The sequence below is a fragment of the Felis catus genome, chromosome A3, assembly GCF_018350175.1.
Source record: "Felis catus isolate Fca126 chromosome A3, F.catus_Fca126_mat1.0, whole genome shotgun sequence".
NCBI lineage: Eukaryota > Metazoa > Chordata > Mammalia > Carnivora > Felidae > Felis > Felis catus.
The window spans coordinates 1,355,495-1,382,339 of NC_058370.1; the positions used below are offsets into that span (position 1 = coordinate 1,355,495).

The 26,845-nt window shown below is 62.1% G+C and overlaps 1 protein-coding gene across 1 annotated transcript in view; it reads right to left on the bottom strand.

The window, feature by feature from the left end:
- Positions 1-2,953: 2,953 nt before the first annotated feature.
- Positions 2,954-26,845, bottom strand: part of NTSR1 (neurotensin receptor 1) — a 47,388-nt gene continuing 23,496 nt past the window's right edge. Inside the window, exons 2-4 of the mRNA XM_019828012.3 lie at positions 10,003-10,204; positions 6,100-6,190; positions 2,954-5,242 (exon numbers count right to left, since the gene is read on the bottom strand). Of these exons, the coding sequence (XP_019683571.2) occupies positions 4,993-5,242; positions 6,100-6,190; positions 10,003-10,204 (543 nt within the window). The 3' untranslated portion in view covers positions 2,954-4,992. The remainder of the gene's footprint in view (positions 5,243-6,099; positions 6,191-10,002; positions 10,205-26,845) is intronic.

A 26,845-nucleotide genomic window follows, 5' to 3' on the forward strand; every position in this document is an offset into this window, starting at 1 on the left:
CCACTCCCAGAAGCCGGGAGGGGGATGGCGAAGGCAGGCGGAGCCCCGGCACCTCCGTCCCAGCCCCCTGCTTGGGGTGTCCGGGCCCCCGGTGTAGAGTATCTGTGGGTCTCGGGAGGCAGACGAGCGGAGCGCTGAGCCCTGAAGCTGCCGGGCTCGGCTGGCACGAGGCCGCAAGCCAGACGGCCCTTCCGGAGGCTTGTTCAGACTGGACAGCAGGAGGCAGAGCCCTGGGGAAAGTCTTGCTTCCTGAGAGCCTGGGAGCACCTCAGGTCTCCAGCCAGCTTGCAGGGGCCCCTGGGCTCCCCGAGGGGACACCGGGGGTGGGGGACTTGTGCCCTCATGCCCCGCCCTAAGCGCTCGTTCCGAGGAGCACCCACACCTGCCTCCCCGGTGGGTACCCCCCCATCAAACGCTGCAGGATCATGTGGTCACAGGAAGGCTCGCAGACCGTCCTGGGTGCATTCACCTGGCTCCAGGCCTGCCGTGTGTGTGTGTGTGTGTGTGTGTGTGTGTGTGTTTCTGTCTGCTCCCCCTTCTGCTCAGCGGGGGTTTGCTGAGCCGTGCGGGGGTGGGGGTGGCACAGATCTGGGAGGTCTGTCATTCTGGGGGTCCACCTTGTGTGTCTGTGAAGTTCCTGCCCCTGGCCCCTGTCTCCTCTCCGCAGGGGCCCTGCCCCCACACCTGGTGAGGAAGGCAGATATTTGTTTATTCGTTTATTAGATTTTCTTTAATGTTCTTTTTTGAGAGAGACAGAGCATGAGCAGGGGAGGGGCAGAGAGAGAGACAGAAACAGAGAATCTGATGCAGGCTCCAGGCTCCGAGCTGTCAGCACAGAGCCCAACGCGGGGCTCAAACCCATGAACCGTGAGATCATGACCTGAGCCGAAGTCGATGCTTAACCGACTGAGCCCCCAGGTGCCCATCGATTTTCTGGATGATAAGTCCCAGCGTCCGTGGGCAAAGATGAGCGAATTACGGCGGAGGGCTGGCTGGCCGAATGGCTCTCAGATCCAGCAGCTGGAGTTTGAATTTGTCATTCCATCACAAGCGACAGCCCCAGGATCTCTGGTTCAACACCCACCGGGAACAAGAGGGCAAGAACCCTGCGGGGGCATGAGCACCAGACTCCACCCCCCCCCAACCCTGAGCCAGCAGGGAGAGTGAGGCCCGGGCCCTGTCCCACCACAGCTCCCCGAGGGGCCCCACCAGGGTGGGCAGGGGCTGAGTGGAGGCTCTGGCCCTGGGCGTGGCTGGCCATGCCCTGGGGGGCTGCAGAGAGCAGGACAAGGCCCCCCCCCATATCTCTTCATCCCCAAGGGGGCGGGGAAGGTAGGGGCCCGGAGGCCCAGGCGGCCAGTGGTCTGTGCCTCCTGAGCTGGGCTGAGACCGGTGACCTCTCTGAGCTGCAGGAGGAGCCCCAGTGGGGCCAGGGGCCGGTGCCCTCGCGTGTGTGTGCTTGCACGTGTGTGTACATGAGCGTGCATGCGTTGGGGCTGGCCTCCCCTTGTCCTCGTCTCTCCACACGGCCATTTCTTTTAGACGTTCAGCCTGGACGTGGTTTCCATGGAGTTGTGACAAAAACCGGGATTCAAATCGTCGACACGGGCAGCAGGAGGGGGAGGGTGGGGCCGGGAGCTTTCCCTGCGCTCGGGATCCAGGAGCAGGCCTGGGCCTGTGGTTTTTTTTTCCTCCTTCCTTCAAGGGTATTTTAAAATGTATGGAATTCTCTCCCAAGCCCTCCTCCCATTCCCTGGCGGTGCGACCAGAGATGCCTCTAGTAGAACCTGGAGGGAGGATTCCTCCCTGTGCATGTGCTGGAATAGGGATCCAGGCTCAGGAACTTGCAGGAGGGGCTTGTCCAGAACGCTGGCCTCCCGGGGCAGTGGCACTGAAGTGTGGTTAGGGTTCCAGACCGCCTTCCCAATGACCCCAAAGTTTTGTCTCCTTGACTGGCTTGAAATTCCACCATTAGAGTTTTATTCCTTTGGATATTCTCGTAAAGTGTCAGTGCACCTATTGGAGCTTGCCAGTGAGTCTCTCACATCTGGGAGTGAAGGGGTGTCCTGAGCCGTCCCTGCCGGGAGGGCGGGACACTCAGGAGAGGCAAGGGAGTGTTTGGAGCCTCACCCCTCACCCCTGTGCCAATCAGAAGGGAGCCGCGAGTCAGCTGGAGGCAGCAGGTGAACGAAGGACTGCAGGAACGGAAGGGGGAGGGCACGCGGCCCGGATTCTGGCGCTTCTGCACAGGCTGTTGAAGGGGCAGGTCCCCCTCCCCGCGCCCCCACCTTTCCAGGAGCTTCCACTCAAGCACACGGGGCAGGCTGGGGCCTGGGAGGCTGGCCTCTATGGGCTTGTGGTGTTTCCCTGCAGCGGGGAAAGACGCTCTCCCTCCCGCCCCCAGGCTGGACACCTCGGGGACGCCGCCCATGAGGGACGAAGGTGTAGCAGGAGAAGTCGAAAGCGACGAGGGGTCGGCTGTGCCAGAGGTCAGGGTCAGTGCTCGTCCCCGTCCCCGGGCGTCCCTCACCTGCCGACCCCTGGGGAGAAGCTCACTGGCTTCCCCGTTTTCTAGGCTGGCCCCAGGGGCCGCGGAGACCCGAGTCCGACACTCACAGACCCTGCACCCCCGTCACGAGGCCGCCTCTGTGCTCAGCCCGCGGACGAGGAAAACGGACACACGGAGGGCAGCGTGCTGGCCGCACCCCCAGGTGGACCCAGGTCTCCCCGACTCCAGGCCTCGAGGCGGCCCCGTGGCTTATGGGGTCTTCTGTGCAAACTCCTCCTTCTGCTGCTGTTCCTCGCTCTGGTGGCAGCAGGACCCGAGCTGGGGGATCCCGGCCCCCAGTGCCCCCAGCCTTTGGGAGATGCCACCAGAGCCCACCGGTTTTGGTCAGAGGGCCCCAGTGGAGGGTTGTCCGCCGAGTCAGAAAACGCCCGGTGAACAAACGTATGAGGGGATGAACAGATGTGGGCCCACTGGCCCCTGGACATAAGAGTCCCAGCCACGGGGGCCACTGTCTCCTTTATTGAGAGGCTCGGGAGCTTTGTTCTTGCCGATTACGTCACGGGGGCCAGGGGCGGGGCGGGGGGGGGGGCGCTTGAGCTGTCGGGGGGTTTTGCATCACTGCTGACCAAGTCACACCGGACACTGTTCTCTGAGACCGGCTTCGGGAGCTCCAGTGTGACGTGGCCAGGACCTGACTCCACGGGGCTGGACGGCACGGGGAGGGGGGCCCGGCTGCGCGGCTGCGTCTCTACCTGCACGAAGTGCGCACACGGGAAGGCGGGGTCCATGAGAGTCGGACAGACTTGGGGCTGCGCACGGACCCCGCCCCCGCTGCGACTCGGAGGCTGCGGGGTGGTGGTGGGGGGCCCACCTGCGTTGACTCCGCCCCCACCCCGGGGAACCGTCCCTTCTGTCCATCCTGGGCTGGGCCCGCCAAGACGGTCGCGTTGAGTCCCGGCCGAGAGGTGGGAACGGCCCCACCCATTTGTCAGGCGGCTGAGCCCGGGCGCGAGGACCCGTGCCCGAGGCACGGAGCGCCAGCGAGGGTCCAGGCCCTCGTCCCGACGCCCACCGCCAGGGCCCAGCCGCCCTGCTCACCGGCCCAGAGCAGACGCTGTGTGCCAGGTCTGGGCTGGCCTCGGCCCCTGCGTGGGTGGCCCCTGGGTCACGGGGCTGGCTGTGGGCTGACCTCCTCCCCCTGCCCCCCCCCGGAGCTGTCCCTGGTGAACGGAGAAGGACCCCGTGGGGTTTAAGCAGGACACGGTTCGTAGCGGGGCGCCCATCGACATCCTCCCATCCACCTTGTCATTTTCGTGGGTGGGACATCGAGCCCTGGTCACCCAGGACAGGGACCAGGCCTCCTGAGTCCCGAGTCAGGGCTGTTCCCAGCCGTCGGCCGGCCCGACGGTCTCCCTTCAGGCCAAATACGCTCCTGAGCACAGGGAGAACCTGGGCTTTTAAAAAGCCTGCACCTCTCTTTCCAGGCCCTTCTGCCACTGTCTCCTTTGGCTCGGGGGACCTTCTAGGGCCAAGGCCGGGACCAGGCCACCCTGCCTGGAGACCGGCTCTTCCAGACCAAGGAGGCGCCTGCCCTCTGGGTCCCCGGAGCCGGGGCTGCTGCCGGCTGGCTGTGACGGATGACGCTGGCCGGCGGGCTGGCTGTACTCACGGCTCCCCGTCCTCACCTGTGGCCGAGTCCCCAGAACTGGCGTCTCTCTGGGACCCGGCCAGCTGCCCTCCACTCCAGGGAGCCGACCCCGAAGCAGCTCAGAGCTGGGCAGCGGGAGCTCACCCGCACAGCGGACAAGAGCCCGCGGGGACGTCCCTGGCCTGGCCCGGGGTGGGGGGGGGGGTGTGGAGACAAGACTCCGCCGACCTGGCCTTGCCTCCGCCAAGCCAAGAGGACTTCCAGGGCAGCCCCCCAGCAGCTGGCATCCCTGTGGAGCCCGCTGCTTTGGCGAGGAGGCGGGAGAGGAGGGGGAGGCCCGGTCTGGCCGATGCCCGGCACCCCGACCCCCGGGTGGTCTGTGGGGACACGGGGAAGCTTCCCGGGAGTCGCCCTTGGAGGGGGGCCGTCTGGCTGCCTGCTGTACCAGAGGAGGGTAGGGGTCCTCTCCTCGCTCCCCCGGGGCGCCAGGACCTCGGCCGGCCTCTTCCAACCCCCCCCCACCCCCCTCGGAGGCACTGCCGCCCCCAACGCCCGCCTGGCCCGACCCTGCCTTTCATTTCTGTCCACCCTCAACACACAGCCGTCTGGGAACAAAGAAGTCTGCCTTTCACCCAGCACTAATTTGTCCTCATTAAAGGCCCTTTCTGGATCCGGGAGAGGAACAATCTCTCCGTGGCGTTCAAAGAGGAGAGGAGGGAGGGGTGGGGCGGGCTGGGGGAGAAGCTGAAAGGAGTGGGGCCCCGGGCCTCGCCGGACCCCTCCGCCGCCCCAGGGTGGGGGGGGGGGGGCTGCCGAGCGGCGGGGCCCCACCCGCCTAGTACAGTGTTTCCCGGGTGACGTTGCTAGAGAACGTGTGGTTGCTGGACACACTGTTGGTCCTCCTGGAGAAGGCTGGCCTCTTCCTCCTGCGCCCCCACAGGGGACAGAGGCAGGCCAGGGTGGACAGGAAGGCCTGGCGGAAGTTGGCGGAGACCAGGTTGTACAGGATGGGGTTGATGGCGGAGCTGATGTAGAAGAGGGCGTTGGTCAGCATGTAGAAATAGTGGTAAAAGTCGTAGAGGAACCTGGAAGGGAGGGGCGAGGGCCAGGCGCTCAGACCCCGCGGCCCCCACGCGGGGTGGGGCCTGGTAGCCCCCCCCCCGGCCGGCAGGAGCTCGGGCTCGGTCTCAGGACAAACGTTTAGGAAACACCTTGTAAATTTTTGACCCGGGGACATTCCCTGGTAAGTTCCAGGACTCCGGCTTGACTCGTGGCCACACCCCCCACCGAGCTGGGCTGGGGCCGTCCCCCCTGGGGGGTGCGGCCAACCCGCCCGGCGCCTCCAGCGCTCCCCGCGACACACCTGCCCTTCCGCTGGGCTGGCGGGGTCCCAGCACAGCTGGGCTGCGGGGCTCGGCCACGCCCCGGCCTCAACCCAACAGCCAGGGAGGGAACCCCTTCCCGGCCTCCTGGGCGGCAGTGTACCTCGCCCTCAGGGGAGGGCGTTCTGGAAGCTTCTACACGGCCTCCCGGACTCCTCCACCAGATCTTCCTTCTGCTGGTTTTGCCCTGTGTCCCGTGGGTGTGGCTCCCCCTGAGTCCCGGGGGTGCTCCTGGCAGCTCCGCCAGCCTGCGGTGGCCCAGCCCCCTCCCACATCCAGCAGGGCCGGCCCTTCCTTGTCTCTGCCTAGATCTCTCAACTTGTCTCGTGCCCGCTCGCTTAGGGTCTGCTTTCCTTCTCTGCTGCTACCTGCTCCTGGGCGCCTGTCCCTCTGTGAGCTTCGTCCTTCCCCCGGCCCGGTCACAGCCACACCAAGGACGTGTGGGGACGTGACCGGCACCCTTGCCCTGAGCTGCTCTGCTCAGCGCTCCCCCCCCCCACCATGCCCACCTGCTGTGGGAGCTTCTCCCAGCCCGAGCCCCACCCCCGCCTGGTACTCACGGGGTCCACTGCGTGTCTGAAATGTAGCAGAACATGAGACGCCGGACATGGTAGGGCAGCCAGCAGACCACGAAGGCGATGACCACTGCCCCTGAGACACAGAGAGAGGTGGGTCTCTGTGGGGTGAAGGGCTGTGTCCTGTTATGTGTGCAGGAGACCTAACACTTGTAAAAGTGCAGACTCAGGGCAAGCTCTCTCAGCATCCTGACGACATTGTGTTTTGCAGAAACAGGAAAACCCATCTTAAGATTCACGTGGAGTCTCGAGGGACCCCAGAAACGGTCTTGGGGAAGAACAAAGATGGGGGGCTTTCGCGTCCTGATTTCAAAACCTACCATGAACCCACAGTAATGAAAACAGTGTGACGCTGGCTTAAAGACAGACATAGAGACCATGGGATAGAAAGAGAGCCAGAAACAAGCCTCACGGATGTGGTCAAATGACTCCCTATGAGGCTGCCAGGACAGGACCATTGAGGGGATGGTCTCTTCAACAAACGGTGTCAGGGAAACAGGCAGCCACATGCAGAAGACCCCTACCTCACGCCCTATACACGATTAGCTCAAAGTGGATCAAAGACATGAAGGTAGTAAGAACGATGAGTCCCAAATTCTTAGGAGAAGCGGAGGGCGCAAACCTGACGATGTTTAATTTGGCAGGGATTTCTTGGATATGGGATCAAAGGACACAGTCAACAGGATGAAAAGGTAACACACAGAATGGGAGAAGGTATTCACCTAGCATATCTGCTCAGGGATTAATATGCAGCATACTCAGAGAACTAAACTTCAACAGCAAAAATCAAACCACCCGATTAAACATTTAAAAATGGGCAAAGGGCTTGAGTAGACATTTCTCCAAAGAAGACACACAGATGGTTAATCGGCACATGAAAAACTGGTCAACATCACTCATCATGAGGGAAACGCAGTCCCAAACTATAGTAAGATCCCAGCATGCCCAGGATGGCTACTATTGAAGAAAAAAGCCCTCAGAAAATAGTGATTTTTGGTGAGGATGTGGAGAAATTAGAACCCGTCTGCGCTGTTGGCGGGAACGTCAAATGGCATGCCTACTTTGGGACACAGCATGGCAATTCTTCAAGACATTAAAAACAGAAGTACCCCAGGACCCAGCAATTCTACTCCTGAGGGTGTTCCCCAAAGAACCGAAATCAGGGCCCCGAGCAGACGTTTGTACACCAGCAGCACCACTTACAATGGCCACAAGGTGGGGCAACCCGAGTGTCCACAACAGATGATGGAATATTACTCAGCCTTAAGAAGAGGGAAGTCCACCTGGTGCCACAGCCTGAGCCTTGAGGACGTTGTGCTCAGGGCAGTAAGTCAGACACCAAAACACAACGATTCCACTCCCATGGGGCCCCGAGAGTAGTCAAATTCAGAGACAGAGAGGAGGTGGCAGTTGTCAGGGGCTGGGGGGTGGGGTGGGTGGGGGCAGAGTCTCGGTTTGTAAGATGAACACATTCTGGAGATGGATGGTGGTGACGGCCACACAGCGTCACGAATTATGAAATATCACCGAACGGACACTTAGAAATGGTCGAGACGGTAAATCGTATGCTATGTGCGTTTTACTGTAATTAAAAAGGGAGCGACAGAAAAGCCAACCGCTAGGGAAAACCCGGGGCTGGCTGGCCCGGTGCAGAGAGGAGTGCAGTCCCCGAGACAGCACATCCCCATCCTGGGACTTGGGCGCAACTTCAGGAGGTGCTCGGTTTGGGGCCCCGGAGACCCGGGCCTGGGGGAGGCCCCCCGAGGGGAGGGCTGTCCTGCTGGCAGCAGTAGGAAAAGGGTTGGTGGCATGGGGCTATTCCGGGAAGCCCGACCCTGACAGGGCGGAAGCAAATGCTGGGACCCTGACCACTGGACACAGCGTGCTGCTCACTGGACACGAGGCGACTGTGAGCTGAGTAACTCTCTCATCGATAATATTGCGATGATCAATGCTGAAAGGGCAATACTTTGGAAATACTAAACCTAATCAATTACTAACATTAATTTCATCTATGTCTTTTTGCTTTTTAAATATGTGGCCACATCTCAGTGGTCACTAGACCGTTTAACATTTAACTGTCATATATTATGACACTCTGGACCTCTTTCTTCTAAGAACCAGGGGCCGCTGAGGGACAGGTGGCCTGGGGCAGAGGCCCAGAGGCCTGTCTGCTGGGGTGAGGGTGACAGCAATTGGGAAGGCTGCTGGGCTGGGGGGAGGCACAGGTAGGTGGTCAGGGTGGGGGGTTGGGTCGGGTGGGGCTGCCTTCAGCAGAGCAGGGCGGGGGAGGCGGGTGTTTGAAGAAAGAACTCTCCGCAAGGAGGCCACCTCTGGGCACAGGAGACACCCTCATGGCGTCCCACACACGGAGCCCCACACCCACATGAGCATAAGCTCCACCCAGGGCTGTCCTGTGATGGGGGCTGGCTTGGGACCTTTGTAGGGGTTGGTCTTTAGGATTCCTTATTAGAATGTGGGTCACTGTGCAGGGGGGCTGCTCTTCAGGCCTCTTTGCCTGGCACCTAACGGCACGTGATAACCCCACCTCTGCTGCTCAATGACTGTGTGAGCAAGCTGCCTGACCCCGAGATGTGCTCAGGGACTGAGTAAATTGAATTGGTGAGTGGATGAGTGATCAGACAGATGGGTGGACAGATGGAGGGATGGATGTGTGGATGGCTGGAGGGACGGGTGGACGGATGGGTGGGTGGGTGGGTGGACAGATGGATGGATGGATGGATGTGTAGATGGCTGGAGGGATGGATGGATGGATGGATGGATGGATGGATGGATGGACAGATGGACGGATGTGTGGATGGATGGAGGGATGAATGGGTGGGTGGGTGAACGGATGGACGGATGAACGTGTGGATGGCTGGAAGGATGGGTGGGTGGGAGGATGGATGGATGGAAGGATGGATGGGTGGGTGGATGGATGGACGGATGAACGTGTGGATGACTGGAGGGATGGATGGGTGGGTAGATGGGTGGGTGGGTGGATAGATGGGTGGGTGGGGGGATGGATGGGTGGGGGGATGGATAGATGGATGGATGGATAGATGGATGGAGGGATGGATGCGTGGGTGGGTGAATGGATGGACGGATGAACGTGTGGATGGCTGGAGGGATGGATGGGTGGGGGGATGGATGGATGGATGGATGGATGTGTGGATGGGTGGATGGACGGATGTGTGGACGGATGGAGGGATGAATGGGTGGGTGGGTGAATGGATGGACGGATGAACGTGTGGATGGCTGGAGGGATGGGTGGGTGGGAGGATGGATGGATGGAAGGATGGATGGGTGGGTGAATGGATGGACGGATGTGTGGATGGCTGGAGGGATGGATGGGTGGGGGGATGGATGGATGGATGGATGGATGGATGGATGGATGGATGTGTGGATGGGTGGATGGACGGATGTGTGGATGGATGGAGGGATGGATGGGTGGGTGGGTGGACAGATGGACGGATGAACGTGTGGATGGCTGGAGGGATGGATGGGTGGATGGATGGGTGAGTGGGGGGATGGATGGGTGGGGGGATGGATGGATTGATGGATGGAAGAATGGATGGATGGATGGATGAATTGTGGATGGATGGAGGGATGGATGGGTGGACGGATGGGTAGACGGATGGAGGGATGGATGGATGTGTGGATGGATGTGTGGATGGCTGGAGGGATGGGTGGACGGACAGATGAATAGGTAGAGGAGTGGAGTTAAGAGCATCAACCCCTGGCTGGGGCTGACCCTTGAGTCTCAGCTCGGACTGCTCCGTTTCCCGGGTCTTAAACTTTGCCCTGTTTTGCAGTGTGAGGCTCACAGCTCTGCCAGCCCCTTGCCACCACCCGGCCCACCCCCCAGAGGGCCCGGCAGTTACGTACGTAAGACCCGAACGCCGTGCCGCAGGGCCTGGACCCTGCCAGGCTCGATGGACATGTTGAATGAGCTGTGTTGGTCCCCAACTGCGCACACCTGGCCTTGCTCAGATGCCTGGCTGACCATGATGGTCAGCTTGTTGGCGATGATGGTGTTCAGGACGGAGATGACCACCATGGGGAACACGAAGGACATGAAGGTGTTAACCTGCGGGGACAGAGCAGGACAGCCATCAGGCTGGCGTGCAGGGGACGCTGCCCTGGTGCCTGTCCCTCCGGCTGGGGGTCTGAGGCCCGGAGTATGGAAGATGCTTGGTCTTTTGCGTCAGACTTGTAGACATACCCCCCACTTCCTGCCCGTTTCCCACCCACTCCTGGCTCAGAGAGTGGTCACGGAGTCTTTGCCATCTCAGGGAGCCACTCTGCTTGGGGTTCAGCCTGTAGACAGTGTGGTGTGCCCTGGCCGCGGTGAAAGGCCGGGGCTCTCTGTTTCCAGCTCTGGACATGACATGTCATGGGTACATTCCTGAGCATGGTGCTGCCCCTCCAGGAAGGCTGAGCCCAGCCTGTCACCCTGGATGCAGACAGCTCACGTCTGGACAGAAATGGAACGCCCTTCCCCTGCCCCCCCCCCCCGGCCTCTCCACGCATGAAAAGTGCTTCTTACTGGCCCCTCTAACTTCCGTGTCTTTTGCACCTGGGGAAACTGAGCCACAGACAGGGGCTGGACCTGTACAAGCCCGAGTCTGGCCTTGCCGGGACACCAGGCTGAGACGGACATTCGCAGCCACCTCGCAGGGGTGGCCCTGGTGGGCGGCAGGGAACGGGTCTCCATGGAGCTGGACCTAATGCAGCCACCGCCTTATTCTTCCTGAGCGCTCCTGTTGTCTGACGCCCCTTGCTCCCCCATGTGGCCTCGCCCTCAAGATGCCACAGCGGGTCTGTCCATGGTCGGCTGCTCTGAACGTTCGTTTTGAACTTCACGTTCAGAAAAGCTTTTGGTTGTGCCTGGCTCTGCCGGGCAGCTGCAATCCCTCTGGGGAGTTCCAGGGCGTCTGCGCCCGGGGTTCCCTGGGCCCCGGGCTGCACCCCTGCTACCTCCTAACTCGGTTTGCCCGCAGCCCTTGAGAGCAGAGCTAAGGGTCCTCCACGATATGCAGACATGGTGTCTGCACCTCTGTCCTGCTCATACAAGCAGGGGACAGGGGGACCAGTGGCCGCCAAGAAATGCCAGAGGTTCCCAGATGGGGACGTTGGCAGGTTTGCTCCGCGGCCCTCTTGGCGGTCAGGCGTCTGTCCAGAGCGGGGCAGGCTCACACGCCTGCTCTCTTGAGGGCGCTGGCTGAGGCTTCCAGAGGCCCTGCCCACTCACACAGTGTTCCAGAACCCACCTGGGAGATGGAGAGGGCCTCCAGGAGGCGGTGGCCGGAGGAGACCTCAGTGCCATCTGAACAAAGCTCTGCTAGACTAGGGTGAACGGGCCCTCGGGAGGGCCTCTCCCACGCGCTGGCCCCAGTGCCCATCACTCACTGCCGGCCCGGGGCTCCTGACAGCCCCTCCACCAGGCACCCTTCTCCCCCACGTCCTCAGAGCTCGGGAGGCCCGAGGATGGGGCCCCATCCCAACTCCCTTGGTGAGGACGCTGCTGGCGTGCGGTGGGGTGGCTCCGGGAAGGCTTCTGAGGCTCCTGCTGGGCTGCGGGCTGGGTAGGGGTGCAGGGGGACGCTGTGTCTGGGCCCAGGAGACAAACTAATTCCCTGTGAGTCATCGCAGCCTGGTATTATTTAAACAGAACAAACGTATCCAATACAGATTTTAAATGTCAAAACATTTAAGATACCATACCTCGCTGAGCACAGGCAGTAGGGACCGCTGCCTCGGAGGGCCAGGTGGGGGCCACGGGCAGGGGCCAGGGCCCTGCCTAGTGGGTTAGGAGGCCTGGTGTGAGGCCCGCTGTGGTTCCCCTTGATCCTGAGGCCTGCAGCGAGGAGAGGGGGCCTCACCCTGCAGGCCCGCCCCGGTCAGAGGCTTGGGCCAGGCCTGACTTCCAGGGGCCGGAATGCCTCTCCTCGGCATCCCCCACCCCTGCAGCCTGGAGGTGGGCATAGATCTGGATTGCGGAGGCACCGGGGGGCACGCCTGGCTCTGGGGGCTTGCCTTCCCTTGTCAAAGCTCACAGCATGGACGGGGGCCCGAGGCGGCCTACCCGCTGACAACGAGTGAACAGAAGCACCTCTATTAAGCCTGGTGCAGAGTCTCTGGGAACACTGTAAATATCATCCCAGGAAGGCAGGGAGGCCAGGCGAGGGAAGCCAGGGCCTCCCCAGACGGGTAGGTGCAGGTGTGGACACCGTGCCTGGTCTAGGCATTTGTCCCAACAAGACACAAGACTTGGGAACAGAGGCTGATGCTAAAATGCAAATCGAAACACGTCATCTAAGAATGGCCAGGAAAGCTCTAGAAAGGAAGAGCGATGGGTCAGTACCGGGCAGGGAGGCGGCAGCCTACCACCCACTTAGCAACTACTGACCCACGAGAGAGACTTGGTGCGGACACTCTGGCACAGGGGGAAGGGTGGACGCGGAGACCAGTGCAGTGGAGACGGGCCAGAAATGGCGCCCCGTGAGGCAAAGCGTGGTGCTGGGTAAAGAGGGCAGCCTGTCAGGGAGAGGGGGCAGGAGGGTGGCCGCCTGCAAAGCCAGGAGACTGGACCCTCAGGGCCTGCTGTCTCCGCCCCCTTCCCCGGGCCCCTCCCCCTGCCTCCCTGCAACCGCCCACCCTCCAGGTCCGTCCAGTCGCCGCATCCCTAAAGCTCTAGGCGGGCCCTCCCTGGACAAATGCAGGCCATCTCTGCAGCCCTGCACCGTTTACACGTATCTGGTGAGAGCCGACCCCAGGCCTCTTGTTCAGGAGGGACCTGGGGCAGGGGTGGGGGAAGATGCGGGGGGGGGGGGGTGCCGTCCGGCCTCGCTGGAGCTCCTACAGCCGCCGTCTGCAGCCGCTGCTGCCAGCCTGTCAGTTTTTCTTCAGCAAGATAAGTGTTTCCTTATTCCCCTTAGGACGATCTGAATTGGTTCCCGAAACTTGTACCCTAACTCACGGAGATCCCACACCAAAAAGACAAATCCAGATGGAGCAAAGATTAAAACCTAGAAAGGAGAGCCACAAAACAGTACGAAACTGAGGGAATTTCAAAAATAAAGTTCACGCACTGCTATTAAAAAAAAAAAGAATGATGGAAAAAAATCAATTCTCTCAGCCCTCGGAGAAATTCCTGTCCCGCCTCACCTCCAGACATTCCCGTAACCCCAGCCCCGGCCATCCTGCCTCAGTCTCCCCGTGGACTGTGGCGGCTTCGAGCTGGACCCAAGAGGCCGGCAGGAAGCAGACTGCCCAGCGGGAGCCTCCAGAGGCCCAGGTCCTGGCTTTGTCAGCCTAGCACCTCCCTCCCAGAGCCTGTCCTCTGTCCCTGACGCGGTGGTTGAGCGCCCTCCCCCGTGGCCCTGACTGACCGCTGGGCGAGGTCTGGCCACAGCGGCCAGCCTGCTTCGGGGAGGTCAGGTCTTCTGAGCTCCAGGCCACAAGTTGAGCTGCCTCCCCGCCTCCCTCCGTCCCCTGCCTCTGGGCTCCGCAGCGCTGGTCGGAGCTGGAAACCCCTGAGGCGGGCAGGGCCTCCAGGAAGCAAGGGTTGGGGGTGGGGAGGGGAAAAGGGAGGGAGTGGGGGGTTTGACCTTGGCCTCAGACACCCCTGGTGGTGCGCTGGCTGGCTGGCTACGGCTTTGGGCGGTTCCAGAATGGCCTCTCAGCCTTAGCTTTCTCACTTCTGAAAGGGGGACAGTAAGAGTGCTCAGCTCAGGGCTGAGAGCACGGTCCATACTCAGTGGCGCCCAGGATGTTCCTGGGGGACCCGCTTGGGGACGGAGCCAGGATGCTCTGACGCGCTGTCACCGCCAGTCCTGTCCGAGGACTCGGGGCTGGTGTCTGCCCCCCAGCACCTGTAATCTCGTGAGGGAGGTGGAGCGGAACGTTAAGCAATAAAAAGGAGGTGTGCATCTAGGGACAGAGGTCTCCCTGGGAGGCAGGGCCGGCCCCCAGTCCCGGGGGGTGCACACGGCAGGCCTGCCAGCCTCTGAGGGGCACCACCGTGGATGCGGGCAGCCCGGCCCGCCTCCAGGCCCTCGGTCAGCCAGGAAGGTTCTCCACTGAGACCCCTCTGCTTCCCCTTTCAAAGGGCCTAGTCTCACTCCTCCCTTCTTTTGTTCTGCACTGGGGCCCAAGCCTCCCTACTTAATCCCACGTGTTTAGAGAGAGAGATGGCCCCCAGCTCACACTGCTTCAAGGCTCAACTAGCAGCCTGCGGTGAGCGGAAAGGCACAAAGCAGGGTCAGGTCGTTCGCAAAACCCAGAGGTTCGGCTTCTCGCCCAAACTCTCCACCGTAGAGACCGCCGGGGCCTCCTCGGTGCCTGGAAAGAGGACCCCCTCCCCAGCAGATGAGCAGCCCCAGCCCGGCCCAGGCTCACAGGGGTGGCCCCTGCCAACTTCCAGGTCAGACTCCAGTGGAAAGGAACGTCCCTCAGACCCAGCAAGTGTGGCCCACGACTCTCCACTGGGACAGCCACAGCCGTGGGTGGGGGCGGCCAGGTGGGTCATCCAGAGCCCTGGTGTGCCACCGTCCCTCAGCGCAGCCTCACTCGAAAAGCAAAACTCCAGGAACAACACCATCTGGGCTGGTTGATAAGTTACGACGCGTCCACACCACGGGGCACCCTGCTGACATCAGGAATGAGGCGGACCGGATGCTCCAGGGTGACAGGTGGAAAAAGCAAGCACCGAGCGGCCAGGTGAAGCAAGGAGACAGCTCCATGCTGGCGTCCCCAGGAGGGAAACCCAGCAGAGGCCGACATGGGCGGGGAGGGCCTGGGGAGCTGGGAGGCTCCTGTCATGTCCTCCTGGATCGAGGGCACAGGGATGGAATAAGGGCACACTTGGTCTGCTTCTCCTGCGTGTGTGTCCCTTGCCCCCTTGGCTGCATGAAAATCACACGTGTCACCCCGCCTCCCCAGGACTGGGAAGCGTGAGGGGCCTAAGGGACCAGATCTCAGCGGCTATGTCCCCATTCCGGGGGGGGGGGGCAAAGGTAAGAAAAGGGGCTTTCAAGGTGACACAGCCCAGGGTTTCCCATCCCTCGTCTGACAAGCACCCCGGCGCTCTAGATGCTGCTGGGACCTGGAGTTCAAATATCTGCCACCCAGCGGGGACACGCAGACATGGACCAGTGTCTAGAAAACAAGACAGGGCACCACGGAGCTGCACACCGCTCTGTGGGTCAGTGCTGGCCACAGGCCTGGGCTTTGGTGGGACAGGTGGAGGACCAGGGCAGAGGACACGGCACGTGACCTGGAGGGGCCATGCGAGTCATGGTTAGTGTTTCAAAGGCCAGCACGGGGAGAAGGGCCCCAGGCACTGGGTGCCGCCTGGGGCTTAGCTCGCCTGCTTCCAGCTGCAGGTGTCGGCCTATCCGACACAGCCCATCCCGCCACGACGGCCCGAATAGGCAGACTTTGGCTCAACGTAGAAAGGACATTTTGAGGGCCTCTAACTTCCCCTTTCTCGATACATAGACTTTAGCTAAGCATGAGCAGGATGCTTTCCATGAGCCAGAGAGCATGCTCGGACCCCTGCCTGCACTTCACTGAATACACGTCAAATCAACAAGGCAGAAGCTGTCAGTATTCACACCTAATCGAAGAAGCAACCCAGACCCAGCTGTGAGCCCGGACCCAGTCTGACTCACAGCTGGAGTGCCCACCTCCCATGTCACAGGACGTTTTATAGGCAGGGAGCAGATGAAAGGAAGATGAAGCATCCATTTGTATGGGCAAGAGCCACACCAGGGTGCGGGACCTCATCCTCACAAGGGAAGCTTCTCTGGGCATGTGGCTTGCCCTCAACTGCCCAGAGAGGATGCTGTTTTGGGGTGAGTGCAAATTAAAGAAATTTTTTTTAAATTTTATTTTGGAGACAGAGAGTGAGCAGGGGAGGGGCAGAGAGAGAGGGAGACACAGAATCCGAAGCAGGCGCCAGGCTCTGAGCTGTCAGCACAGAGCCCCACGCAGGGCTCAAACTCACAAACTGTGAGATCGTGACCTGAGCCGAAGTCAGACGCTTAACTGACTGAACCCCCCAGGTGCCCCGAGTGCAAAATTTTGAGAACAACTTCTAGTTCAAAGACCATGACTCCTTGGTGATCTCCCAGAGCTGAACCTCTGCATTTCTCTCCTTTGATCTCCCTTCGGCTCCACTCTGGTCCCCATGCTCCTCTCTGGCTTGAAACTTCTGGAAGAGGCTGGGCAAGTCACTGGGGACCCGGTGAGAGACGATGCTCCAGCCCAGGAGGCTGGGGGTTCAGCACCATGGACAGTGCCACCAAAGCTGATGGTGCCACTGGGGGCCTGGGGTGGGGAAGACCTGGGGTGGGGGTCAAGGAGTGGGGGGGGGGACAGGGGTGAGGGGCTGGTGTGGGGGAGGTGGGCTGGAGTCGGGGAGACCTGAGGTGGGGACCCCAAGCCAGCTAGGAGCAGGGGCCATCAGGAACACCCCACCCGTCTCTAGACCCTTCCTATCTTGATGAGAAGGGGGCGAGCACCCGAGCACCCGTAACCTGTGTAGGAGGCACTTCCCCACGGCCCCGCCCGCTGCTCCTGCTGCCGGCAGCCCTGCACTGGGGAGGGAGTCTCCCTCCTGTAGTGCGGGAGCCACAGAGGCCACAGTCTGAGAGTGAACTTGAGAAACAGGAGCCCCTCTGGAGCCACATCCTGTCTGTTCCTGGCGGTGCTGCAGGGCTGGCACCAGCTGGGCTGCTGGGAGACCCTCAATCGGATTAGGAAAATCGCCTTCCCAGGACGCCTGCCCCTTCCTGAGGACCGGGGAGGCATCCTCCAGAAGGAGCAGGATGGATGGCCGCTCCCCTGGGTCGCAGGCTGGAGGCGCACCGGGGGCCCGGCCTTGGCTGAGAGTTGGGGGACTCACGAGCCCCCGCGGCAGCTGGGGTGGCGAGCTGCCTCGTGGTTATGCCGGCACCTCTCAAAACCACACGGAAGCCATCCGTACGGTGCGGCAAGCTGTCGGGGGGCGTGGGCCGAGGGCCTCTTTGCTGTGTTGTCAAATATCTGTTGGCTAACAAGCCCGTGAGAATGTTCAAATCAGTGGGACATCTGTTAAGTGGCAACAAACGGGCTTTAAAAATCCTTGACAAGGACCCACGGCAGAGCAGCGAGCGGGTGTGTGGCAGTCTGACCCTGGGGCACGGCCCCCACTTTTGTGCCCGGCGGAAGGAGGGCAGGAGCCTTAGTGGTCACCTAACGCACAGAAACCATGGCCCATGTGGCGTATGCCCGGCTCTTGTCCCTACCCGCCCCTCACGCTGTGATGGTGACCCTTTTCTTGCGGTGACAAAGTCCGTCTGGCAGGATGGCTCCCGGTGTGTAAGAACCGGCCCCTGCCAACCTCACCACGCAGGTTCGAGCCGATCTGACCAGGTTAGCTAAGCCCTTTGTGTGCATTTTCCTAACGTGCGGGGAATTAATTCGACTCTGAGGGATTACGACCAACTCACGCAGCACAGAGCATTCTGGAGGTTTTGCGTGAGCCTTTGACAGAGTTCGAGGTGTCGGGGCTCTGCTCCATGCCAGGATAACCTGGGGGCCCGGTCTTGATCAAGACCCCAGGGTGAGGGGGGGCACACACGGATGTGGGGGTGGGTTTCCAGGGAGTTTAGCAGATCCCCCGGCTGTGCCTGGGGGTGGGGTTCGGAGAGGCGGGGAGCTCACACACCGAGGGGCCGAGAGCGCGAGCAGGAGCACCGACCGCCTGTCGGCAACGCGGTCAGGAGAGCGGTGCAGGACCAGGGCTCGGCCTGGGGGCTGTCCCCACCTCGGTGCCGTCGCCCGCCCTGTTCCCCGTGTTCCCGGCATCACAGGCAGATGGACGTGTGGCCCCACAATTGTGTTTCCTTGCCACGTAATTGTGTGCGCAGTTTAGCAAATATCCTGTTCCTTCCCAATTTCGAATTACTGTCCCCTTGGCCACTGTGCTCCGGAGGACATCTGCTCTGCACTCATCATCTCCGCTCCTCCCAATAGAATTAGTGCCCTTTCCCTGCTTTAGGTGAATCTGATTACGGTGGACCCAGAGCCGAGTGGCCGGTGTGAAGGAGGAGGGCCGGGGGGCGGCCACTCACACCCCAAGCCCAACTCGGCCCGAACGTGGCTCTGGTTTCTTCCCACGCTGACCAGCTCCTGGGCCCGGACGGGAGTCTGTGCCCTGGCTTAAGTCCCAGCGGTGACACCACACGCTCCCTCGGCCAGGCTTCCTCCGGGGCTCCTGTCCCCGGACGGCTGTGACCTCGGAAACGGTGGTGGGGTCCTCTGCCCCAGCTCCCGCCCAGCCCCACGCAGCGAGGGCCCTGGCTGTAGCTCTCAGCAAAGCGGGAAGGCCAGCCGGCGTGCCGCCCCGTTACCCCAAAGCGGGCCCCCGATGCCGGGAGCAGCCGAGAACTTCTTCCTTCCATCCCGAGGACACGGCGCGTGACGAGTGGGGCCCCACTCTGCTTTTCTCCTCTCCAGCCGCAGACTCTGCCACAGCAGATGGCCCTGGCCAGCGGATTCGGATGCGAGACTCGCGGTTCTCCGTGCATGAGTGCGCGAGAGAGGGTCGCGGTGGGGGCGGAGGGCCGAGCTTCCTGTTTCTAGATACTGGAGCGCAGAGCAAGGCGGGCCCGGATTGGGGTCTCGCCAGACGACTTGAGTACGTCCGTTCCCAGGCTGGGCCTGTCTCCCGCCTATAAAGAGGGAGGTGGGCCGGTCCATCTTGAAGACCCCGGTCCTCGGGAATGAGGGCGGCCCGGGCCGGGCACTGCTCGAGGACACGAAACATACCCCTGGCCTCCGGCTCCTGTTCTCGGGCAGATGGCAGCTTGCTGGAGGGACTCCACTGCCCGCGGCCGTGGACGCCTGGCGCTGTTGGTGTCCCGAGCCCACGAGGGCAGAGGGCTGACTGGCTGTAGGGAAGCCTCGCTGTCCGGAGGGCCACGACTTCCCCAGTGTTCCACTCGTGGACCATCAGCTTTTCTTTTCTCTTGCGGGAGCTCAGTGGCAGCTGGGGCAGCTTAAGGGGACTGGGCTGTGTGACTCAGGCCTCCCCATGATTCGGTCTGTCACCTGGACATGGGCCCCGGGCAGCGGCTTCTTCCCAGCTCGGGAACTGCAGGCTTGAGCAGGGACATGTCCTGCCCTGGTGTCCCCTGTTGGAATATTCTGGCGCCTCCTGGCTGCGCCCTCCCTTCTGTCTACCCACGCCCTCCTGGGTTCACCAGCCCGTCGTCCTCTGTCCTCTGAATGCACCGGCACCTGGGCTCACCATCTGACCTTCAGAAGCATTTATTGAGCATCTGATGTACGCGGGGTGCTCTGCACAGACTGAGGTGAGTGCGGAGGACAGGTAAACACACACGACACACGGTGGGCACGAGACACAGGCTGGTGGGGGGACAAGATGGGTAGGGCCTGGGAGCCAGGGGGGGCCCAGGCCCGGAGAGATGCCACGGTGGCCTGCGTTAGGGCGGTGCTCACGGGGACGGACACGGTGGGCCACCGAGGGAGGACCTAGCAGTGTCAGGCAGGAGGAGTCAGGGAGAAGCCAAGGGGGGGCCCATGAGACTCGGCCTCTCTGGTGGACCCGGGGGCTGCACCTCAGAGGCGTGTCTCCTGCTTTAACACCCCCCCCCCCCCACGCGGACATCTTGGCCGCTAATGTCCCCCCCCCCACACACACACCGGTTAGAGGGTCCCCCTCACTTTTTCCTCCAACAACCTGAGTCTTCTTCTCGTGCAAATGTCTCAGCAGAGATGCTTTCCCGTCATCATCGGCCCGTCTGGGAAGACACCTTTCCTGGGGAGCCGGGGCATCCCCCACCCCTGCCCACGGCGACCCCCTGAGGCGCATGCTAGGCATTCGTGACACGCGACTGGCTCCGCTTCAGTAGGATCAGAGGAAGCCGCAGTGTGGGGCTCTCGGGCTGCCCTCCCGGCCGGGCCCGGGCAGGCGGGGAGATGCGGGCAGAGGCAGGCAGAGGGCGGGAACCGTCCATCTGCCCTTGGGAGCACGCGGGACGCCCGGACAGGCTGGGGCCACCGCGGGCCGGCGGGCCCGGTGCTGCCGACCCAGGTGAAGAGTGCAGCCTCGGGGGGTCCGGCTCCTTCAGGGCCGTCATCCGCTGCCCTGTCCACGCCGGCCCCTCCACGCCCAGCTGGGTTTCCCCCCCGACGGCTTTGCAACGGCCACTCGGAGGCACTCGGAGGCCTCGCTCTCCTGGCGTGGACGCTTCCTGCTCCCAGTGGGCAAAGCGGCAGCAGAAGGAGCCGACGTGGCCACCGTGCGGCAGTCAGCGCGTGAGGTCTCCGCTTCCCGCGGTCGGTCTGCTGTCATTCCAGTGAGCTCGGCCGCCACGAGACAAAGTCCCACCAACACAGAGGCTGCGAGGCGAAACCCACAGCCCAGCTGGGGGCGGAGTGGACACAGAGCCTTCCTACAACCGGGTAAACAACTTCGAGGCCGCCCTCTGGGCTGGGAGACGTCAGACCGATGGGCTGCTGTCCCTCGAGCCCCACGCCTGGTTCTGGCTCTCTGCACCTGCTCTGTCCCCCGACCGGCTGCCCCACACCCCCCTCAGTGGCCCGCACCTTCGCGATCCCCAGGACCTCCCGGAGGCCTGAGAGCCCGCCTTCCTAATCATCGCGGGCAGCCTTGGCGCCGAGGTGTCACCTTGGGGACGAGCCCTCCCCTAGACACCCTAGGCCAAGAGGCAACTGTCACGGGTCCCTCCGCTAACAGGACCGCGCCACGGACTCTCAGCTCCCTGCCCGTGGAGGAGGGTCCTCAAAGACTGCTGATGGCTTCCCGCGCCCCTGGACGCGCTCGCCTTTCGCCACGTGGCTGGCCGCTGCTCCCACAGAGACGCGGGGCCTGCGGCCCAGCCCTTGCCTGTCCTGGCTCTGACCTGCGACACGCAGCGCAGCCCTGCCTTCCAAGCCGGGCCTCGTGCTTTCTGCTCCCAGAACGTGGCTGCCACAACGTGAGAAAACCCCGACTTGCCTCCTGGACAGCAAGGCCTAGGCAAGAGCCGGCACCAACCTGCAGACGGCGAATGAGGCCGTCTCAGACTCATCCAGGCCTGTGGGGCCACCAGATGACGGAAGCCACGTAAGTGGCCCCAGCTGAGACCAGCTGAGCCAGCCCGAGTCCCACCCAAAGAATCACAAGCAATGTTACTGTTCGAGGCAACAGGTTTTGGACTGTTTTGTTGTGCAACAGAGGCCAGCTGACAGGGGGGAGGGAGAGAGAGAGAGAGAGAGGGAGTGAGGGAGGGAGGGAGAGAGAGTCAGAGAGAGGGAGGGAGAGGGAGGGAGAGAGAGAGTCAGGGGGAGGGAGAGAGAGTCAGAGAGAGGGAGGGAGAGAGAGTCAGGGAGAGGGAGGGAGAGAGAGTCAGAGAGAGGGAGGGAGAGAGAGAGTCAGAGAGAGGGAGGGATACAGAGAGACAGGCAGGGAGAGAGTCAGAGAGAGGGAGAGAGAGAGAGAGAGAGAGGGAGGGAGGGAGAGAGAGAGAGGCAGAGAGAAAGAGAGAGGAAGAGAGAGATAATCAGAGAGAGAGAGAGTCAGAGAGAGGGAGAGAGAGAGAGGGAGAGAGAGAGAGAGAGAGAGGGAGGAAGAGAGAGAGAGAGGGAGGGAGAGAGAGAGAGGAAGAGAGAGGGAGAGAGAGTCAGAGAAAGGAAGAGAGAGAACCTTAAGCAGGCTCCACGCTCAGTGTAGAGGCTGATGTGGGGCTCAATCTCACAACCATGAGATCATGACTTGAGCCAAAATCAAGAGTTGGACACTTCGCCGAGGGAGCCTGCCAGGCGCCCCAGGGTTTTTAAATTTCTCTGCCCCTCCTCCCCACGACACTTTCCCTTTGGAGAGAAACACCCCTCGCGTAAGTAACATGCAACCCATCCCAGGCGCTGACAGGAAGTCCAAGAAGGCAGGGGGGTCGTGGTACAGCTGACGGGGCTGTCCCACCCCAGAAACTGGGGGCTGGTCTTATAAAGACAGCTGAGGCGGCACCTGCCGTGTGCAGAGTCGGGGTCAGGGGTGTGAGGAGGGCGGAGGACAGTTTTCCTTCATTTGTGTTTCCTGCAAAGAGGCTCCTCAGTGTCACCTACGGGTCCCACTTCTTGGAAAAGGAGCAGTGTGTAACGAAGCCTTGCAGGAGGAGAGCCGGCTCCTGGCTGGTGGGTGAAACTCAAGTGTGCAAACGGGTGTGGGCCCTGGGCAGCTGAGCCCGGGGTGGGACGGGTGGGCCTGGGTCCTTCGAGGGCTCTGCGGTGTGATGATGTCGACGTGGATCCTCCCTCGATCCCCACTATCAGCAAACGCCAGTTCGTGCCTCGTGCGGCTTACGGTCACGTGCGTTTGTGTGCCTGTCTGCGCACGGGTATAGGAGCATTTCTGTGTGTGTGCACGTGCTGTGAATGTGTGCACGTGCACGTGTGCTCATGTGTTTCCGGGTGTGTGTGCATGTGTGCACGCGTTTCTGGGCGTGAGTGTGGGTGCACTTGGCTTCCCGTGTGCCCCTCTTTTGCTATCGGCTGGCACAGAACCCGGGAAGTCACTTTGACAAGGAAATGCCTCGTGATGGTGAGGGGCTTGGGGACCTCAGCCTCCTGCCTTCGTCCCATTGCCCCCAGATTCTGAGCAGACCCCCTGCCCCCTGAACCGGAGGGGACACGTTTCAGGACGGGGTGTCCGCTCAGCTAACACGCGGGCCCTCACGTTCACGCTTCTGCAGACGGCGACTGCAGCTCTGGGCAGTGCGCGGCCCTGGCAACTGGGCTCAGCGGCGAGGACGGTGCCGGAACACGGGCTCCGACTCTGGCGGGCAGACCAGACCCCCAGGAAACAGGGCTCGGTTGGAACCCCAGTTCTCGGGCGACCCCTTGGCCACTTGCCCTCCTGGGGGGGCTGCCCTCCTCCCCTCACGGCCTCACAGGGACGGAGGGAGCCAGCAAACCCCACGGCCGGGCTCCGCCCCCTTCCTCCCACACCTCTGATGCCAGCCCCAGGCGCGCCCGCCTCACGCTGCCCAGAGGACAGAGATTCCGCCACAGACTGAAGGGCGTGTCCCCCAAATTCATATGCAGGATTCTGGCTCCCAAGGATACGGTGTTAGGGGGTGAGGCCTTTGGGGTGATGAGGTCGCGAGGGCACCCTGATAACAGAGACCCCAGAGAGCTCCCGCCCCCTCTTCCTCCATTTGAAGACACCGCAGCCGTCGTGACTCGGGACTCGGGCTCTCGTCGGACGCGGGATCTGCCGGTGCCCTCGGCTCGGACCTGCGGCCCCCACAGTTGAGAGGCACACGTGGCCGCTGTTTGGAAGCCCCCAGTCCCCGTCGGAGCGGCCAGAGCAGACGAGACAGCTCTCATCGGTTGTGAATCTTCCAGAAGCAATGGGGCAGGTCTCTGGGCCCGAGGGCTGGGCCACACCTGGGCCCGGGGGCCACTGGCCTCAGTGCAGGGTGGGGCCACCCCCTGGGGGCCACCCCTCCACCCGCGAAAGGAATTTCATCTCCTTCCTAGTAAGGTGCTCGTCACAGACACAGAATCGGCTCGCTTGTTACACGTGGAGTGTTTCTAGTAGGATCTGGGTCTTTGTCGGGGAGGGGGGCTCTGGCTGGACCACCAGCAGCCTCTGCGGAAAGCAAACGAGGCATTCCGTCTGTCCCCTGCCAGGGTGCCCACCTCTCCCGCCGCCAAGCTTACGGCGATTTGCGTAACTGAAGGGGGCTGGCCAGGGCGCAGGGCTGTCCGGAGCTCCGGGAGGGGACAGGCCGACCTCTCCGGCACAGACGGAGGCCAGGTGTCCCTGAGCACCAGGTAAGCATGCGGCGGGCTGGAGGGACAGCTTACCTTCCGTTTGGCCGGCGCATGGCCGTTTGTGATGGCACACGTGTTTGTGCTGTCCCCACCAGTCGGCTGCGTGGGGACACAGCCTGGCGCTCCAGCCACCGAAGCACTTCCAGGGTGAATGGCAGGCAGAAGGGCACTGTTTCAGTGCCCTCGGGCTCCTGTGACCACGGCCACGGCCCGAGTGGCCGACAGACGGCAGAAATCTGTTTCTCGCAGCCCTGGAGGCGGGGGTCCGGGACTGAGGGCGCTGGTGTGGAAAGGGGGCGAGGGGGGTCTCTGGCCTCTTCGTACAGGGGCGCTGACCCCGTCCTGGGGGCCCCACCTTCTGACACCATCCCCCAGGGGTCAGAGTTTCAACATATGAATTTGGGGGCGAGGGACAAAAACATTCAGTCCACGACAGCTGGCAAAGGGAGGACCGAGCTATCCCGAAGTGGGGGCGCCCTGACCTGGGGCAGCGTGGACGGGCTCTGGAAAGGCACACGGGACAAGCTGGGTGTGCACAGACAGGCGACCCCACCGGAGAACACCAGCCCCTGGGACTTAAAGATTCCCAGCAGCTATAGTACGAGCCGCAATGGGTGAAAGTAACTTCAGTAAAATAACTTACAACTCAGCACGTCCAAAGTACTATCGCTTCAGCACGTAGCCGGCATAAAAATATCCAGAAAATATCGACTTCTTCCCTGCACACCAGCTGTCGGGATCGCGGGTGTGCGTTTCACCCTCGGGAGGCTCCTCGTGACCCACACCAGCCAGCGTGCTAGACGGGGCAGCTCTGGGTCCTTACGAGAAGCCCTGAAGGCGGCGTCCACCCCCCCACCCCACGAGGTGGCACCAGCCACTGCCCTCCCCTGGCCCCGTCTCCGGTCAGAGGAGGAGGAGATAGAGTGCAGCCCCCCCAACGACCCCCAGATCACCCCCAAACAGGACGAGTCAGAATCCGCACGAGGTCACTTAAAACGACGCGTGAAAAAGTTGCGCTGAGAATGGAAGCCGTCCCGTAAGAACAAAGGGGCAGGAAACCCGCTTGTAAGACGTGGAAGGCACGTCGGGGGTCTCTGGACGGCCCGTGTTTGCAGCCACGCCTTCTGGAATCTGCGCCCGACTTCTCTGTGTCCCCCACGAATCACCAGCTGCACCAGATGCTGAGGGCGCCATTGGTCTCACGGGCGGGGGGCCCACAGGGCGTGCGCGAGCCAGGGAAGGCACCCTCCTTTCTTACTCCAAGTAGTTGAGCCCCGAGGGCAGGATGCTGGGGTGGGGACGGGGAGCACCAGGGGTCAGCGGCACAGACCTGACCTGGGACAGACCTGTTTCGGGGCCATCCTGGCTGTGTGTCTGACCAGATGGCTTCCCCATCCGCAGCCTGAGTCTCCTGATCCGTAAATGGGGACAGTCCTAGGAGCCCCCAGCCCAGAAGGTGGCCCAGGGTCAGCTCTTATTAAAAAATGCTTATTTATTTTTGAGGGAGAGCAAGCGCGAGTGGGGGAGGGGCGGAGAGAGGGGGCCAGAGGATCCCAAGCTGTCAGCACAGAGCCCGACGCGGGGCTCGAACCCACAAACCGCGAGGTGATGACCTGAGCCGAAGTCGGACGCTCCACCGACTGAGCCACCTGGGGACCCCCAGAGTTATCTCTTAAAACTGTAATTAGTGGTGTGAACCATCACGTACGGGGGTGTCTGTCCCAGGGCTTCGCTAAGATAACACGCGAATGACACATTTATCACAGTAATGCCTGCTCACCCAGCTCAGAACTTCCCCAAGTCAAGAATGGCCGTCCCAGGGCAGTGTCCCCCCTCCCCAAAGCTGCCCACCCATGTCCTCGGGGAGGTGGCCCTGAGCTTCCCAATCTGGGACGCCGGAACGGACCGGGGACGGGGTCCACACCCCGGGAGGCCGCCGTCCCCGCAGACGGGGGTGGGGGTACGAGCGTCAGCCAACGCCTCCCTCGGAAACCAGCTGCTCCCCTCCCCCACCCAGCGCCAACGATGACGTCCCCCCAGAGCCGTGACTCTGAAGGAGCCTCCGGCCGCCTAAGGCCGAGGCCGATTCCCCGTTATGCCTGGTGATCGAGATTCATTTTCTCTGACACATCTTCTCCCCGGAAGATATTCACACGCTGTTTATGACATTTAAATTGCTTGGAATTTGCAAGTCCCATGTTGGCGTGAATATTCATGGCTGTGTGTTACCCAAGCTCCTTCTCTTTTCTGTGGCTCCCAGGACGCAGCTGCCTGGGGGGCCACGCCTCTGCAGTGAAGTGACAAGTCCTACTGACGCCTGTGGTGGCCTCTCGCCAGAGAACGTTCCGGAACCTGAAAGCCACCAGAGGTCCCTTTCACCAAGCCGTCAGGGCTGTGGGCCACGCCCCCGTGACCCCACCAGGCCAGACACAGAGCCAAGCAAGGGCAGGAGGGCTGGAGGGAGTGCAGGAGCTGCGTGCTCAGGCCTCCTGTTTGACCTACTTTTCTTAAACCAGAGGGGGCTGTGAGGGGCTCTGGTATAGACGCTGACCTTGGCCGTGGCCGGGCCCCCCAGGACACGCCGGCCGCCCCCCTCCCGTCGTCCACCAAACACGGAGCTGACAGCATCGGGGATGCGCCCCCAGTGGCCACCGGCACTGACAAAGGGCCACGGTGCTGTCTCTGAGCCTGGACGGCCGGAGGGAGCCAGGGGTCCACGCCTTTGAGAAACACCTGACCTGCGGAGGCTGCATGACCCGGCCGCCACGTGGCTGACCAGCACGACGACGGCCCGGCCCGGCCCGGCCCGCTTGGAAGTAAAGCAGGCGTGTGTAGCCTCCGTGCAACACGGTTGGCAGGTCCTCCGAAACAAAACCAA